At 37.5% G+C, this 16,575-nt stretch overlaps 1 protein-coding gene across 1 annotated transcript; it reads left to right on the top strand.

Annotated features, from left to right (window-relative positions):
- Window positions 1-4,907: 4,907 nt before the first annotated feature.
- LOC108676739 lies at window positions 4,908-13,544 on the top strand. The gene is made up of 5 exons (XM_018164871.1): window positions 4,908-6,681; window positions 6,773-6,839; window positions 10,123-11,714; window positions 12,274-12,860; window positions 13,479-13,544. Exons 1-5 carry the CDS (start codon window positions 4,908-4,910, stop codon window positions 13,542-13,544), a joined length of 4,086 nt encoding a protein of 1,361 aa, XP_018020360.1.
- Window positions 13,545-16,575: the final 3,031 nt, after the last annotated feature.

Here is a 16,575-nt window from a genome sequence, read left to right as displayed (position 1 = left end):
AGAACATTTTACTTTGAATACATTTGATATTCAAGTTTTTTCCTCGAGTTGAGCCGTTTTGTTTATGTGCATATAAAATCTTTAGTTAATATAGATATTATATTATATAAATAATTTACGGTCATGATCCTGGGATTCAGAAATTGAATTCAACGTACTATTTGGCCCTTATATTGGTTTATTTTTAAGGTAGCAACACTGCGCAATATCGTCATTTAATTCTTAAAATTTGTTTTGAACGATCACGAGATATTGAGAGCACACTTCTTCATAGGATTTATTAAGTATCGCAGCCTAATTTATTTATTTTGAAGACCTCTTCAGATTAAAAAAAAATGATTGAAGTTATAAATAAAAAATTTGTTGTAATCTCGGTTGATCATGCGGCTTTCGATTGAAAACTATCTCTTTACTCAGTAAGGTTATCCTCCCCTTACAAGAAAGATGAGGAATTCATCGTGATGTAAGTTCTTTTGAACCTTAAATATGTGTGAATATCATAATGCTTGAAACTGTGGTGCCCCTGCAGGGGGGACTTCTGACGTGTGTCTGTGCTCGTCAGAAGTCCTATGGGATTTCGCGCTCATAGGGGGATTGTTCCTGAGCGCCCCACCGCTGAGCTCGCGGTGTCTGACTGCAGGTCTCAGTTGTGGGGTTAAGTTATTATGTAGGTAGGATTCCTTACATTACGTTATCATGTACGTAGGATTCCTTACATTAAGTTATTATGTAGGAAGGATAACTTACATTACGTTATAATGTAGGTAGGATAACTTACATTTCCCTTCTCTGTCTCTCTCGTGCGAGCGGCCGACGTCCCGTGTAAGCGACCTCTTGTTCGAGTGTCTTAGTTTCTGTTGCTTTTCACCTGTTCCTCCTTAATTGTCATTTCGTCTCTTTGAGATGATAACGCTGCTTCTTTCGAGCCAGTTTCAGCGGGCTGGACATATGAGACCTTCCACCCATTGTGGGTGTTGAGCTATTTTTGATTTGAGAAACTTTTGATAATTGAGACCTTCCACCTCTTTGGTGATGTTCAACATGACTTTCGGTGCGAGATAGCTAAATAGCTGAAGCGCTAGTAAACATGTGGCCACTAAACTAACTAACTAACTAACTGAAACTGTGGTCCACTTTACCATCAAGTCTATGAGGTCCATCACGGGTGTTAATATCATAATGCTTGAAACTGTGGTCCACTCAACCCTCAAGTCTATGAGGTCCATCACGCGTGTCAATATCATAATGCTTGAAACTGTGGTCCACTTTACCCTCAAGTCTATGAGGTCCATCACGTGTGTCAATATCATAATGCTTGAAACTGTGGTGCACTTAACCCTCAAGTCTATGAGGTCCATCACGCGTGTCAATATCATAATGCTTGAAACTGTGGTGCACTTAACCCTCAAGTCTATGAGGTCCATCACGTGTGTCAATATCATAATGCTTGAAACTGTGGTGCACTTAACCCTCAAGTCTATGAGGTCCATCACGTGTGTCAATATCATAATGCTTGAAACTGTGGTGCACTTAACCCTCAAGTCTATGAGGTCCATCACGTGTGTCAATATCATAATGCTTGAAACTGTGGTGCACTTAACCCTCAAGTCTATGAGGTCCATCACGTGTGTCAATATCATAATGCTTGAAACTGTGGTGCACTTAACCCTCAAGTCTATGAGGTCCATCACGTGTGTCAATATCATAATGCTTGAAACTGTGGTGCACTTAACCCTCAAGTCTATGAGGTCCATCACGTGTGTCAATATCATAATGCTTGAAACTGTGGTGCACTTAACCCTCAAGTCTATGAGGTCCATCACGTGTGTCAATATCATAATGCTTGAAACTGTGGTGCACTTAACCCTCAAGTCTATGAGGTCCATCACGTGTGTCAATATCATAATGCTTGAAACTGTGGTGCACTTAACCCTCAANGTTTGCAGGAATTGGTCCCAATACGCGCTTATCTGTCTTGTTTAAAGAAAGCCTGCCTTTGGTGCAGAAATCTACTGAAGCAGCACCGAAAATTTGGAAAATTTTACTTGATTTGGACCTGCATCGATATACCGATAGTGTCCCTGCTACTACTTATTAGGTGACCTGAAACTAATTATAAGAGTGTAACTGCAAATAATTAGTAGAGTGTACCTGCAACTAATTACTAGGTGACCTCCAACTATTTATTAGAGTGTGCTTGCAACTTATTATTAGACATCCTGAAACTGATTATTAGATAACCTGTTTTTACCCGCGCGTCAGAAGGCAGGTTGCGGGCAATATTCTTAGAAAACGGAAAAATTTTCATTTAGGCGGATTCTGAGTTTTTTTTTTGTGAATAGGGAATTTAAAAGAGTGAAAGCAACATAATTAATGCCATCAATAATTGTTTTTCTTACTCATTTAATGACTAGTTAATTTAATTCGAATGTTATTAATCACTTTAAAAAACAAATTTCTGGGAATATCATTCGATTTTATTTTCAATAGGGAAGGCACTTACGCATTTGGAATTTTTTTTTCCAAAAATCTTCCGAATATTTATTGCGTGAAACGGAGCGTGGTTTTAGCTGCATGGCTGATAGGCGATATCGCCTGAACGCGTTCATGTACAAAAGAATTTATCAAAATCAATTTATTTCGAGCTTGCTCATCTGATCATAACTACGCATCTCGCGGCCGTATTGCTGTGTTTATTAAAATATTAAATGTTTGGGTAATAATAATATTAAGTGTCCGGATAATATTAGGTGTCCATGTCGTAGTTCGATTTCCTGCGGAGCTTGACAGGCGTTTCCTTGTGTTGAAGTTAGGCTTTCGGAAATAGTGGTCGCATCCGCGGGAATTTTGCACAAGACGAACATATAATTAAGCGTTGAATAGATTTTTATTTTACTTATGTGGAATAAATTATTAGATAAGATTATTTTTAAGGTTTAAATCACTGTGGTATAGGTATATATCTCTCTGGTGTGGGTATATATGTTTAAATGACTGGTGTAGCGGTCTAAGTAAGAAAGCAGTAACTCGATCGGCATTTGCCAGCTATTTGTGTATATTAGGTAGCGAGAAATTAAATTACAAACTAATACATAAACTACTTGTGAGGTTTCGTAATTTAGCATTTTTGGAGTTTGTAGGATCACTTTCGACTTGGATATTTCAGTCTCCCGAAATTTCTTTGTTCGCTCGAAATTTCTGTGTCAATGCGTTTTCGTAGCTAGTATACCGTCATTAGCTCTTCTTGCGATTCGGGACAGATTTTCACGATGGCCAATGATGGTTAAAAAATGGAAAACAAACAACAAAATTTATATGAATAATCTGAAGAAATAGTCAACTTTCGAGGCTCTTGAGAAGATTGAAGCGAATATGGGATATAATGTGTAAATCTGTTCTGTACCTTAACAACTGACTAGTTATTTCATCGAGATCTCATGGAGTCAGATAAAGTAGAAAATTTGTACCCGTTGCGAACACCGGGATTGCGAACTGAGGTCGGGTAGATCCTGCTGAACAATTCAAGATTCAACATTACCTCTTACCTTAAGCGAAATCTATTTAAAATAGGCAATTTCTGGAGCTGGAAAAATTTCATTAACTTATATACGTATATCGGTGGTACGGTCCCTGACTTACATGGCCATCAATGGTTATTAAGAAGTTGCCCGAATGATGAGGAAGTGCTTCGTCGTTTTCAAAAGTGATGTCAACCGCTCGTTCTTCATTCACATTCTCGTCATGAATTGTTGGAAATCCTGGTGCATTTATAACGTAACCGCTCATCTTTCATTCACATTCTTGTCATCAAATTCTGATGCGTTCGTAATTTCATCAGGTCTCCATGCCAACCAAGTTCAGGATGCTACTCAGGTGCCTGATACGCTGCTGTACGTGGTGTGACTTTCGACTCTGTGCAGAGTTGACGTTACGAAATGTTGACGCTAGGCTGACTTGACGTTACGGAATGCTGACTCATTGCTAATTTGCAGTAACAAAATGTTCATTCGTGGCTAATTTGACTTTGGAAAATGCTGATTGTCGAAGAACTTTACGTTATAAAATGACCATGTTATGATGTTGTAACAACTGCCAATGTGATGCCTCCCTGTGGAATAATTGTGATCTAGCATTATGATGAGGACCATCTTCAACATTTTAATCAGTAGAAGCACAGAAAACGACGTATAAACTACACAAACATGTGACGACGTAACGACCTACACGTTTTTGTGACGTATTGCTAATTTTTTGTCTGAAATTCGCTTCAAATCATTAGTGGTGAAATTGAGTTTAAATTTCCCAATCACTTCTATGCACATTTATTAAAGCGCATTTTGAGATTTGTATAATTGATTATCATGGTAAGCTGACATTTTATGATTATTGTTGCAATCGTGATTCATTTTATCTTCCAATTGCAGATTATGAATTTCAGTAATTGATTTAACAAAATGTTTCGTTGGGCAAAATCCAGTTTCAAGGGCAAGAAAACACCGAAGGAAAAGGGGAAAAAAGAAAAAGAAACCGCAATCGTTGAAAAGAATAAACACAAAAATATTTTTACAGCATGCACGAAGGCAGGAACTTTAGAACCGCCGTACGAAAGAAGCAGTCAAACCTCAACTGTGTCAAAAAAAGATCAGCATTCCGATGATAGCGCAGACTCCATTCAGCGTCATGCAGGCAGTCGCGCTACGAAGCCCAGAGCGACAAGTTTGATCGTGCCAAGTGAAGATAAAGTTGATAAACTTCGAGTTTCTCAACTTGAAAGTGACACCCGAAGCTTGGTTGAACTTAAAGGTGACAATGATAATAATAAACGCAGCGAACTAAGCCTCAATAGAAGCGTTCATAGTCATTCCACCGAGAAAAATGATGAAAAATTAGGAAAAACACAGAAATCGATGGATTTGAAGAACAGATCGTCGGAGACCTCAGACGCTGCTGAAAAAATTTTGGAGGTGAATGGGCATGCTGGCGTTCCAATTACCTCAACCAAAACAAAGAAAACAAGTGAAGGACCGGAGGGAAAAATCGCAGTTTTATCTAATAAAGAACCTGAAGATTCCGAAGCTATCCAAGCCGCAGTGAATTATCACTGCTTAGCTTCGCCCGGGGCCACTAATGATGTCGACGGGAGTGGGGGAAACAGCGATATGCTCCGGCCAGGTAAGGGGGACTTTTCCCTGGTAAATGGGGTCATGGAGAAGAGCAGGGTTGGGCCGGTTAGCAGCCCTCACAAGGATGACCTTCCTTTGGATCGATTGCAGACTTCAGTTTGCGGTGGGCAGCCTCGTGAGCACAGTGTAGGTTTGCCTGTGCCTTCATCTGGTGGTGCGGCTCCTGAAAACTTCACGTCCAAAGTTTCCTGTGAAGATCAAATACAAACTACCAGGAATTTGCACACAAACGAAACCGATGCGTCAAAAGGCTTGAATAATATTTCTGTTGAAACAAAAGTTTTAAATAATGATCTTTCAGTTGCAAGTGCATCATCATCATCGGCCATCACGAAAGTCAACGAATCAAAAAAGCACGTAGATGTTGGTAATGAGTCTCGCATTACTGATGAGCCGTCAGCAAATGCTGAGCCAGAAATATCCTCCCTTGACAACAGCGATTCAAAAGCTGTGTCGAGCATTCTTTCTGCTTTAGAAGACAACATCGTTAGAAATTTTGATGAGTCCGATGCAAAATCTCCGCTTCCGAAAATAATATTGAAAACGGAAAGTGATCATAACGGAAAAGTGACCTATGAAGTTGGAGGCGCCAGTGGGAATGAAGTAAATGTGTCATTCAGTGATAACTTCAATCATGAAAGTGAATTGTGTGAAGTTGTAGAGGCGCCGATAATAAAGAAGAATTTCACTCCTCTCACAACCAAGGATGAGAAGAAAAATATAAAAGAAAATGTATCGTCAGAAGATGTATCATTGAATGGCCTAAGTTGCAATAAAAACAACGCAGAGAAAGTATCTGCGGTGGACAATATTTTGGGCGATATTATTGTGGACCCTGACGTCATCGGCGCGCCCCTCGGCAAAGAAGTTCTTAATGTGTCCACGTCAAAGGATGGGCTCATAACGCGGCAAACTGGAGGGGCAAGCGGGAAAGAGATAACCATAACGATTAAAAATCGTACGGGCGATGAAAATAAAATACCTGTTGAAGAAGAGGTAATTAAAAAGGAAAGGTTTTCTCCCCTTGGTTCGGAGGACAAACTTGCTTTGGACAAACTACCATTTCGTGAAAAGTCGGTTATCGAATCTGCAGTGAAACGCAGATTCGGAAACTTGTCAATCGAGCCTAAGTTAGAATCTGAAGCAGACATACTTTCTACAAAAACAAGTTCGGAGCAAGAATTGATTGTGGCTGACTTGAAGGAAAACTTAGACTCGCTATGGTCTGATTTAGATGACTCGTTGCAATCAGCAATTCAAAGTGCTAAAAAGAAGACTACCTCGCCCACGTCAGCGATCAAGAGCAAAGTGACAGATCGAGAGCCGAATCATCACCCCTCAAAAGAGCTCATTGATAGACAGACGACTCGTGGAGCCGAGCAAGGCTCCCCTGCTCAGGTGCTCAGAGCTCTGAACTCAATCAAGATAGCATCATCCCTCTCCTCGAACCCATACACCTCATCTCAGTCGTCCTCAGCTGCTTCTTCGCCTTCTAATCGTGTCTCTCTTCACACCACGAGCTCGTCGACACGAAATTCTGAGCCTACATCTTCTCCTCTCGCCGCCTCCACTTCCTCTCCTCTCGCCAGGGCGCCTCGGCAGGCACCGGGACAAGTGCGTACGATTCTCATCCCTCGATGCTGCGCTGCACGGCAGGTTAGAATGTCATACGTGTTTCTTGATATTACTTTCATTACTTATTTATAGCAATGTTTACAAGTTTCTTTGTATGACTTGTTGTTCGTTATTTGATATGAAGTTTGATATTTATTTGATTTATGTGGAGTTCGTTTGTTATTTTATATCATCGTTCTCCAATTATTATAACTATTGAGGTTGTGATATTATAAAGGGTATTATATAATTATAATATGTAGGTTTTAGTAATTTTTGTATTTTATTCCGATGTTTTTGTATCCTAATTTCATGAGAACCAGTCCTTTAAAGTACTAATAAACAATTTATACTGCCGCTGTTAACTCGTCAAAAAGCACACACGCTAAAATTCAATAGCATAGCATTTATTATATAAATAATTCCTTAACTACTATAAACTGACATTTTGAACCTAATTAGCCTCGGTTTATTTAACTGGATGCGTATATTTAGACTGAAGCAAGCCTCATCCCAAGCATATGTTAGTAAAGATTTATTATTATTTTCAAAAAAATTTTACATAGAAAGCATATTTTAACCCCAATACTTTAATGTCACAGAGGCCGATGTGAAATTAAAAAACTCTTTGTGTGTACATTTCTAGAAAGACATCTAACTAAGTTATCGCAATTTACGGAATTGTAACATATGGATTTTATTTAAAATTTCAGACATTTAACTAAGTATATAATCGCAATTTTCGGAATTGTAGAATATCGGTTTTTATTTAAAATTTCACATTGACTCACTACGATAAAGATTGTTTAGTGTATAGCCTCAGGGAACTTGATTTGCTAAGTGACCTTTACCTTTGCTGGACCTTGCATGCAGTGCCGAGTCTCTTCCTCTTGGCCGTAGTAAATGCTCTGTGAAAATTCACAATAAAATGTTAAGCGTCAACTGTCATGTGGAGAAAATATATGCAAGCTGTTTAATTTTTTCTGCTTATGTAACCCTTATATGCGGGTATACATACTTTGTTGACGTCATTTAGGCCGAGTCTTTTAAATTTATTTAAATCGGGCCAATCATCTATTTTAAAATCGAGAGGACATAATCTGATCAAGTTAAACAGGTGTAAGTTGTTCAAATCTAGCTTATTTAATCTGTTTAGCTATTTTAATGAAGCCTTGGTATGGTGTATAAATTTATTCTATTCATAATGGTTAAATGAAACTAACGTGCGTTGTTGAAATGGAAGTATGCCTTTCAAATTTTTTAAATCAAAACGGCGCTTTTTTTAATTTTTTTCGACAGTTTTTATTCGTTAAGCTTTGAGTTTGTGCTCTGATTTATTGATTATTTATGTACAGATCTTTTTAGAATCTGGCACGTATTATCCAATTATCAACGTTCATATTTCCCTATTTGCTGCCCACTTCCTTCATCCATTCTCGCATTCGTTCATCGGATCAGTTTTTACATCACTTCCTCTGCCACGTACGTCGCCGCGCTATGTACATATATATTTATTGTTCGTATTTTATTTATCTTCAATATATGTACTTCATTCGTGTGGAGTGAGGCGATTTTTTGTTCATTGTTGTCGAGATAGAAATATTTGAAACTTAAGTTCCGTTAAATTCGTTTTACAAAAAAAATAAGAGCACCACCAATAAAACTTGACAGTTTTTCTCCAAGGTTCCTAGTTTTAGGGTAATTTTTTTACTATATTCTAAATTAAATATAGATAAACAAATTCCAATCAAGAGGCGATGTTTTGTTCATTGTTGTCGAGATATAAATATTATAAACGTAACTTCCGTTAAATTCGTTTTATAAAAAAATAAGAGACACCAACAATAAAACTTGACAGTTTTTCTCCAAGGTTCCTAGTTTTAGGGTAATTTTTTTACTATATTCTAAATTAAATATAGATAAACAAATTCCAATCAATATTAATTTTATTTGACGACTTAAATAATCGTTGTATAAACTTTTTTCGAAGAACTTGATTTTTTAATGAAAAATAATTTATAACAAATTATAGAAACCTAAAACTAATGCGAAAAAATGTATATGATAAAACGGTCGCCACACAGACGCCACAGCAAATTTTTCTCTAACAACATTTTTTGATAATTAAAGACACTTTATCTAAAACCTGTGAAAGCAAATTACATGCCGGTGAAATATATATGATAAAACTTTGATGCAGATGCACTCGCTCTGCAGTGCCAGCGACCTTGGGAACTCTTTGCTTCTTTGTATGCGAATCTTCGCTTCTTTGATTGCCGTTTAGATTGCCGTACATGCAATTTATTGATGTTAATTGTAACGAAAAATGATATCTTGAGTTAATTAGTGACTGAATGTCATATTTGGTTAAAATTTCAGCCAAAATTATGGACATGGATACAATCGAAATAAAATTGTGTTATTGGCACTTTTAATCAATAGAATTCGACTTAAAATTTGATTGTTATTGCAACTAAACTGTCACTTACGAATATTGCCTTCAAACTGTCCATCTCAAATATTTATTGAGACTTGATTGTACGAATATTGTAAAGAAAATTTCCTTCACGAATGTTGAAACGAAATTCTTTAGTAACAAATTAGTTATTCTGAACATCGTAGAAAACGAAATTTATCATAGCATATTTTTGAAGTTTGTTGTTAACTGTATCAACATTATCGATAAAATAGTTCATTGTTTCGAATGATGTTGTATGCGATCATTTTATTTGTAATTTAACAACTTTAATTTAAAATAGCGATCAGCAATTATTCATATCCGAGTGCCGTGGTTTAAACTTTAGAGAATTAGGCATAAAGTTTATTACTTTAAATTTTCTTTTAGATTTCATTTACATCGGAATGTAATTTAAATATTATGGTGTTTTCTTAGCCTAATTTTCAATGAGATTAAAAAACAAAATCTCGTAATTTCTAATCTATAAGGCATCTCGTATCCTTTTAATTATTTCGAAAATAACCTACGTTGTTTTAAGAATACTTCGTTTCAACCCACTTTTAGCATTAGCTCCCATTTAATCCCGGCTTGAATAAATTTAGGACACCAAATTGAAATTCACATTTAAATTTCTTTAATTCGCCGTATTCGCCTCTAGTTTTATAGTGCCTCAAAATTTCACCAGTATAGTGTCTCACAATAAATAGGTGCTCGAGTGCTCCTATTTATTTCAAGTGCAATGCATCAGACAGACCAAGAAAACACTAACTTAACAAACTTCAACCAATATGCATTAGATATTATCAATGGCCTTTGTAACTTACCACGCATTTAAACATTTAAAATTAAGACAAGATTTTATTCCAGGTCTGTTGACTGCTACCCTATAAAAGAAGAACCTTCATCGCCCGTCGAAAACGTGATCGTGGCCACTCAAGTCTTGCATGAGAACGTTCCGTTGCGGGCCACCCTCGCCGAAGAGGAGGAATTCGATGACATTGAAATTTTTGACGAGAAATTTACGCTTGAAACCAACGAGAAAGAGTCCTCGGCCGTTTGCGAAGATTCGTCGGTACCAAAACCACCCATCGCAACAGATTTTGTTAACAAGCGTTATGAAAAACATGAAGGTCAATCGAGCGAAAACGGGGAAAATTCACTGGAGACAGCTCACCAAAAATCACCCACGGATTCTGAAAGGAGAAAGATTCGAAGTGAAAGAAGCGGTTTTGTCGCCAGTCTCATCGGAAATTTTGAGTCGTCTTCACCGGTGCGAAAAAATTCTTTCGATAAGAACAGGCACAGATCTTCTAAGGATTCCTCACCTTCGAGAAGCGAAGATGAAGAACACGGTCTAACACGTTCTAGAGTTACCAAAACATTTTCAAAAGAACATGGAAAGGTTATGCCAGTCGAGGAAAAAGTCAAGTCAGAGGTTCCGATTAAACCGGAGACATCACCTAAACCCGAAAAACTTGTGAAAAAGTTCAAATCGGCTAAGCCTGTTGTTGTGAGCGCGAAACGAGACACATCTCCACATTCCGAAAAGACACGAAGCGTTTTAAAAGGAATAAAAACTGTCGAAAAAGAAGAGGAGCCAATACTTGTTTCGTTTGGAGGGAACAATGATGAAGCTCAGTTTAATAAATCAGAATCGAAGCGAGCTACAACGACTGCTGAATCAGACAACGAAAAGAATATAATACCCGAAGAAGTTGTGCCAACGGTGAAAATAACTTTAACCGAAGCGAGTCCAGAAAAGAAACTTTCTGTTAATAATGACACTGACCTTGTGTTCGCAAATGGAACCAGTGATGAACCTAGCAAAGATCGTGTTGTTGTTTTTGTGTTCAGGGATCCTGAAGAAGATATCACTATCGAAACAGAGAATAATAACATAGAGTTATCTTCAAACGATGAGAAAACAATTAATGTGCAAGAAGAATCAGAGACACAGACAGCTGATTATTCAATCAACGTTTCGTCGGAAAGTGACAGTAACGATAAAGAATTGCACGAAAATATACCAGAGTCCAAATCCGAATCTAAATGCTCCACGGAACCGCTACCGAAAATTGGTTGGTGTGTGGAGCCTCCGACGTCGCCTTCAGCATCTGCCTCTTCCAAAGAACCTGAGCCAGGAAATGAAATTACCGCAAAAATTCAAGATACAATCTTGGACGCGCAGTGCAACGATGAATTACACAACGTGAACGATGAATGCCGTGACTCAGATGAAGAAAATAGGCTAAAAAAATCAGAGAATCCTCCTTCACCGTTTGATGAAGAGCCCAAGCAAGAGTCGACCCTCTCGAATTCATCGTCCCAAACAATAAAAGCCAGCGAGAAAACAAGTTTAACCGTCAACACGGTGCCCGTGGTGGAGGAAACTGAGAAAGAGATCAAACCTCCGACGATTGTCGAGCCATCGACGGATTGCTACCTCAACCCGTGCAAAGGTAATTAGATACGTGAATTACTACAGGGACGCATCCGGTCAGTCACTCAGCTGTTTGAATGTAATTACAGGTACATTTAGTCTAAGTTTCCCATCAGTGATTAACGTAAACGTTTATTTCAAAACAATATATATTAAAATATATATATTAAAATGATATAATATTAAAATAGACTAGTGTCAGTGTTCAGGATTAGGTCATTTGTGGGTTCCCGCAGATTCGATAAATTTCATCGCTGAATTTCAATACCTAGCTTTGGCTCTCAAACTCTAAATTCGATGCAATTTTGGCAATCTTGACCATTCGACTGCACCAAAAATTAGCTAATTTTGATAGTATTTGTGGAATTAATTATTACTTTTGTTTTTAAAACGGTCGGACAGTTGGCTAGGATTTATAATGGAAAATATCGAAAAAACTGATTGTATTTTATAAACATTGCTGGTTTTTGTTACCAGAAATGAGTGACCAAACTTGGGAAAATTATTTGAATTTAAAAATATACCTATATATATTTACTTTTCAGTTTTGTCAGTCTGAAATTTTTACTTCTTTACAGAGCTTTTGGCTACTTCAGTCAACAAATCCTCTCAAGGAAATTCTTCTAATCCGTTCGGCGATTCCGAAGAAGAATCGGAAGAAGCCATCACAGTCGTTGTCGACTCGTCAAAAAATCCTATCAGTAGTCCTTCTAAATCCCTTAACCCTTTTGACGATGACGAGAGCGAAGAATTGGCAGAAAATGGAGGCATATCAGCGATACCGGAATCCCTTAGATCGACTCCTTCGCCATTGCCGCGAAACTCCATACCTCCGAAACCAACTCCACGAGCCTCAAAATTGTCTATTGGAGGTTCCAACCCTTCACTCTATTGCCTCGATACTAAGAACTCAACCGAGAGTCTCAACTGGCCTTACGCCCTGCGCTCCCCTCTCAACGTTTCAACCCTTTCAACGAAGTCACTGAACCCTTTCGATGAGTCCGAGGAAGAGGATGACTCTCGAGGAGGGTTCCAGCGATACCATAAAGGCAACGCGTCGGTCCGAGGAGGGGAAGGGAAATTCAACACTGTGGGCAAGGGCAAATTCAGAGGCTCGCTGCCTATGAGGCGCACCAAACGCAGGGCGCCTCTGCCTCCAGGAATGGTAATTTCAAATAGAAAATATTGATCATTTGTTTATTGGATGATGTTCAAGAAAGGTATTGATCACCTGTTTATTGGTAGATATTCAACGGAAGGTATTGATCGTCTGTTTAGTGGTAGATATTCAAAAAGGTATTGATCATCTGTATATTGGTAGATATTCAATGAAAGGTATTGATCATCTGTTTATTGGTAGATATGGTATTCAACGGAAAGCATTGATCATCTGTTTGCTGGTAGATATTCAACGGAAGTTATCGATCATTGGTAGCGAAGGATATGAAGATGCAACTATACATTTTGTGTTTCTTTTATTTTTTGGTGACAGTTGGGGTGGGTTTTTCCTTTGATGGCATGGCTTAATGAACTTAGACTCTGTTAATTGGTCGTTGAGAATCACTATGCTCGCTAAAAGCTTGTTCTCGAAAATCGACGTCGGCATGTTTTTAGATCCATGGGTGGAATTCTTTCAGTATAATTATTCTAATAATTATCTAAAATTATTTCCCGACCATGACAACAGTCCGTGTGCATGCGGTCGGTCATGGGAGAATTGCTTCTGTGTTTCAGTTTTATTAATTATCCGAGAATCCAAAATTAAATCATGTGTTTATTACAGCAAGCGCCCTCGCCCAGTCCCGCCCACGGACCTCTCACGTCCTCTCCTTCAACTCCTGCCGGATAATCGTCTGTTCAGTGGTAGATATTCAACAGAAGGTATTGATCACCTGTTTATTGGTAGATATTCAACGGAAAGTATTGATCGTCTGTTTATTGGTAGCGAAGGATATGAAGATGCAAATATACATTTTTGTTTCTTTTTAACGCATTTTCTCATTTATGAAAAAATGCACTATTGTTTTTCTTTTTTTGATGATAGTTGGCCTGGATTTTTCCTTGATGGCATGGGTGAATGAATTTAGACTCTGTTATGTGGCGTTGGGAATCACTATACTCAAAAATCGACGTTGACATTTGTTCTGATTCAAGGGTGGAATTCTTTCAGTGTTATTGTTTCACTAAGTATCCAAAATTATTATTAATAAAATTAAAATTAAATTATTATTATGACAAAGGTCCGTGTGCAGGCGGTCGGTAAGGGGAAAATTACTTACATGTGTTACTTCTATTAAGTATCCAAAAATCCAAAATTAAATCATGTGTTTATTACAGCAAGCGCCCTCGCCCAGTCCCGCCCACGGACCTCTCACGTCCTCTCCTTCAACTCCTGCCGGATTCCTACGTCTCAATCACTCCAGCCTCGGCCAACAATCTCCAATCTTCGCTCCAAATAATACCGGCAGCTCCCGACAATCTCCCTTCTCTGATTCCCGGAGAAATGGAGATATGGAGCAATCACCCGTGCTGGGGGACAGGAAAGCTGGTAATCGTAGCGGGGGAGCCTCCCCCAGCACGAGCTTCAACGGACTTGGAGCCCACCCTACGGGGACCCGGAGGTCCACGTGGGGGAGTAGCCCCCGTAAAATTCCCCCGCCCCGTCCCCCTCCACCCAGCCCCTCAGCTCTCAAGACTATTAATAAATGATTCGTGTCGAACTTTTTTTATCAATTAACTGAAATGATTTTCTCTTCAAGACACTCAACGATTTTCAGTTAATTGATTTCAGTTAAGACACTCAACGAATGACTGGTCCCGAATCACTTGCCAATTAACTGAAATAATTATTGCCCTTTTAATTTATTAATAAATATTCACGGTCATTGAGCTTAAGTCATTGGCAGTTGTAAAATACTGAAATAATAATTGACAAGTCTATGAATCCTATTAATTGTAATGTTATAATAAAAAATAAAAATTAAGGTGAATAATTTTAGTGGTGACGTTTAAAACAATTCACTAATTGGAGGTATGAATAAGTCAAGTAACTAATTTAATCCTAAGTAATTCTTAGGATTAAAGCAATTGACATATGAAAAAACACAAGTAGTCCATTTTATTTGTTGCTATAAAAATATTTTTCAATTATTTTTCAGTTTTAATGCAAATGTTTGGCGAATGCTTCGTAGATTTTTAGTTCTAGTGTTTTTAATTTTTTTATGAAGCCTTAGATGAGAAGCCGCAGTCTGTTTAATGAATAATATTACAGTATGAATAAATAAATAATGCGATGCGAATAAATTTGTTTCTTTTTAAGGAGTTACAGTTTTAAAATTTTTTGTAGTAACTTATAATTTCAAAAACAAATTATTTATATGACTTATATTCCTCTAAATCCGTATACATGTTATTCGTGGGATAAACATTTTATTCGTGTCGAGTTGTTCAGAAACTGAAATTTTTTCGTGTAAAGCTGATCATGTTGTTCGAAAATTTACACTTTTCACGTGTCAAGTTTTTTGAAAATTCCAACTTTTACGTGTGGAGCTGTTCAAGTTTCCATTCTTTTAATTCGCAGAGTTTTTAGTCATTTCATCGAGCCTTTGTTTTAAAACCTCAAATGAGTATTATTATTAATTCGAAAAATAATAATGACAATTTATCAGATGGGCGGTTTAATGTTTTGCTATAATTATACATCTATTTTAAAATCCAGTCGATGTCAGCCACTTATGTGGTCTTTGGGTTGGATAAGAGACTTATTCTTGCAACTTGATCACTTTTTACGAACAGGCATAACTTTTATTTGTTATTGCACTCGGTCTTAATACATAAAAGTAATGTTTAAATCGTTCGTTTCAAAGAAACCAACACTTGCTGCTTATTTAGAAGAGTACATCTTTGTTGGATTTTTTATTAAGTGCTTCATCACTTGACGGTTATTCTGTCATGAGATGAACTGTTTTATTTAACAAACTAAACGTATAAAATATTTTCCGGAATTTTTGCCGGCAGCAACATCAATTTTAGTTAATGTATCAATTCTACAAAAATTGAACTTTTTTCGACGTGTTGAAGATTAAGTCTGCCATTTGATCAGAAACTACGGTCTGCAATTTGAGCATAAAATGCAGTCTGCCATTTGATAAGAAACTACGGTCTGCAATTTGAGCATAAAATGCAGTCTGCCGTTTGATAAGAAACTGTGGTCTGCAATTTAACCACAGAATGTGGTCTGCCATTTGATCATAAAATGCAGTCCGCAATTTATCCACAAAATGTGGTCTGCAATTTGAGCATAAAATGCAGTCTGCCATTTGATAAGAAACTGTGGTCTGCAATTTAACCACAGAAAGGGGTCTGCCATTTGATAAGAAACTGTGGTCCGTCATTTAACCACGGAATGTGGTTTACACAGGCGACTGTGATGCGTAATTTCCGTGTCTTACATGCAGTATACGTTTAAGTCTTAAATTCTGATGCAATCCTTCACAGAGGCGAAACGGTTCCACAAAAAAAAATTGCCCTATCCTAATATTTTGATCATTTAATATTTATTTAAAGTTCCGATTCGTTCCCTTCATATGTCATAAGCTCATTATTTTCACCATTCACCGATGAATTATTAATATTTTTCATGAATCAGAGTAATTGTGGAACTGTTTCGTGTCTTTTAAGGCCTGCTTCTGGTAATCGAGTGTCTTATATTTGTGCCAATTAAGTGTTATGAAATCAATCTCTGACCAATTCATAGTGATTGACTTGTTTCACCGCAATTGTTTCAGTTTTATAATGATATTCTGCGATAATTGTTCATATACGCACTTAAAAGTTAATCTTGCGAACAATTGATCGATGGAAATTCGTGTGTAATAAAG

Source organism: Hyalella azteca, unplaced genomic scaffold (genome assembly GCF_000764305.2).
Source record: "Hyalella azteca isolate HAZT.00-mixed unplaced genomic scaffold, Hazt_2.0.2 contig278, whole genome shotgun sequence".
In the NCBI taxonomy this organism is placed as follows: Eukaryota; Metazoa; Arthropoda; class Malacostraca; order Amphipoda; family Hyalellidae; genus Hyalella; species Hyalella azteca.
The sequence above is the reverse complement of the archived record's forward strand: the minus strand, read 5'-3'. Positions and strand labels throughout refer to the sequence as shown.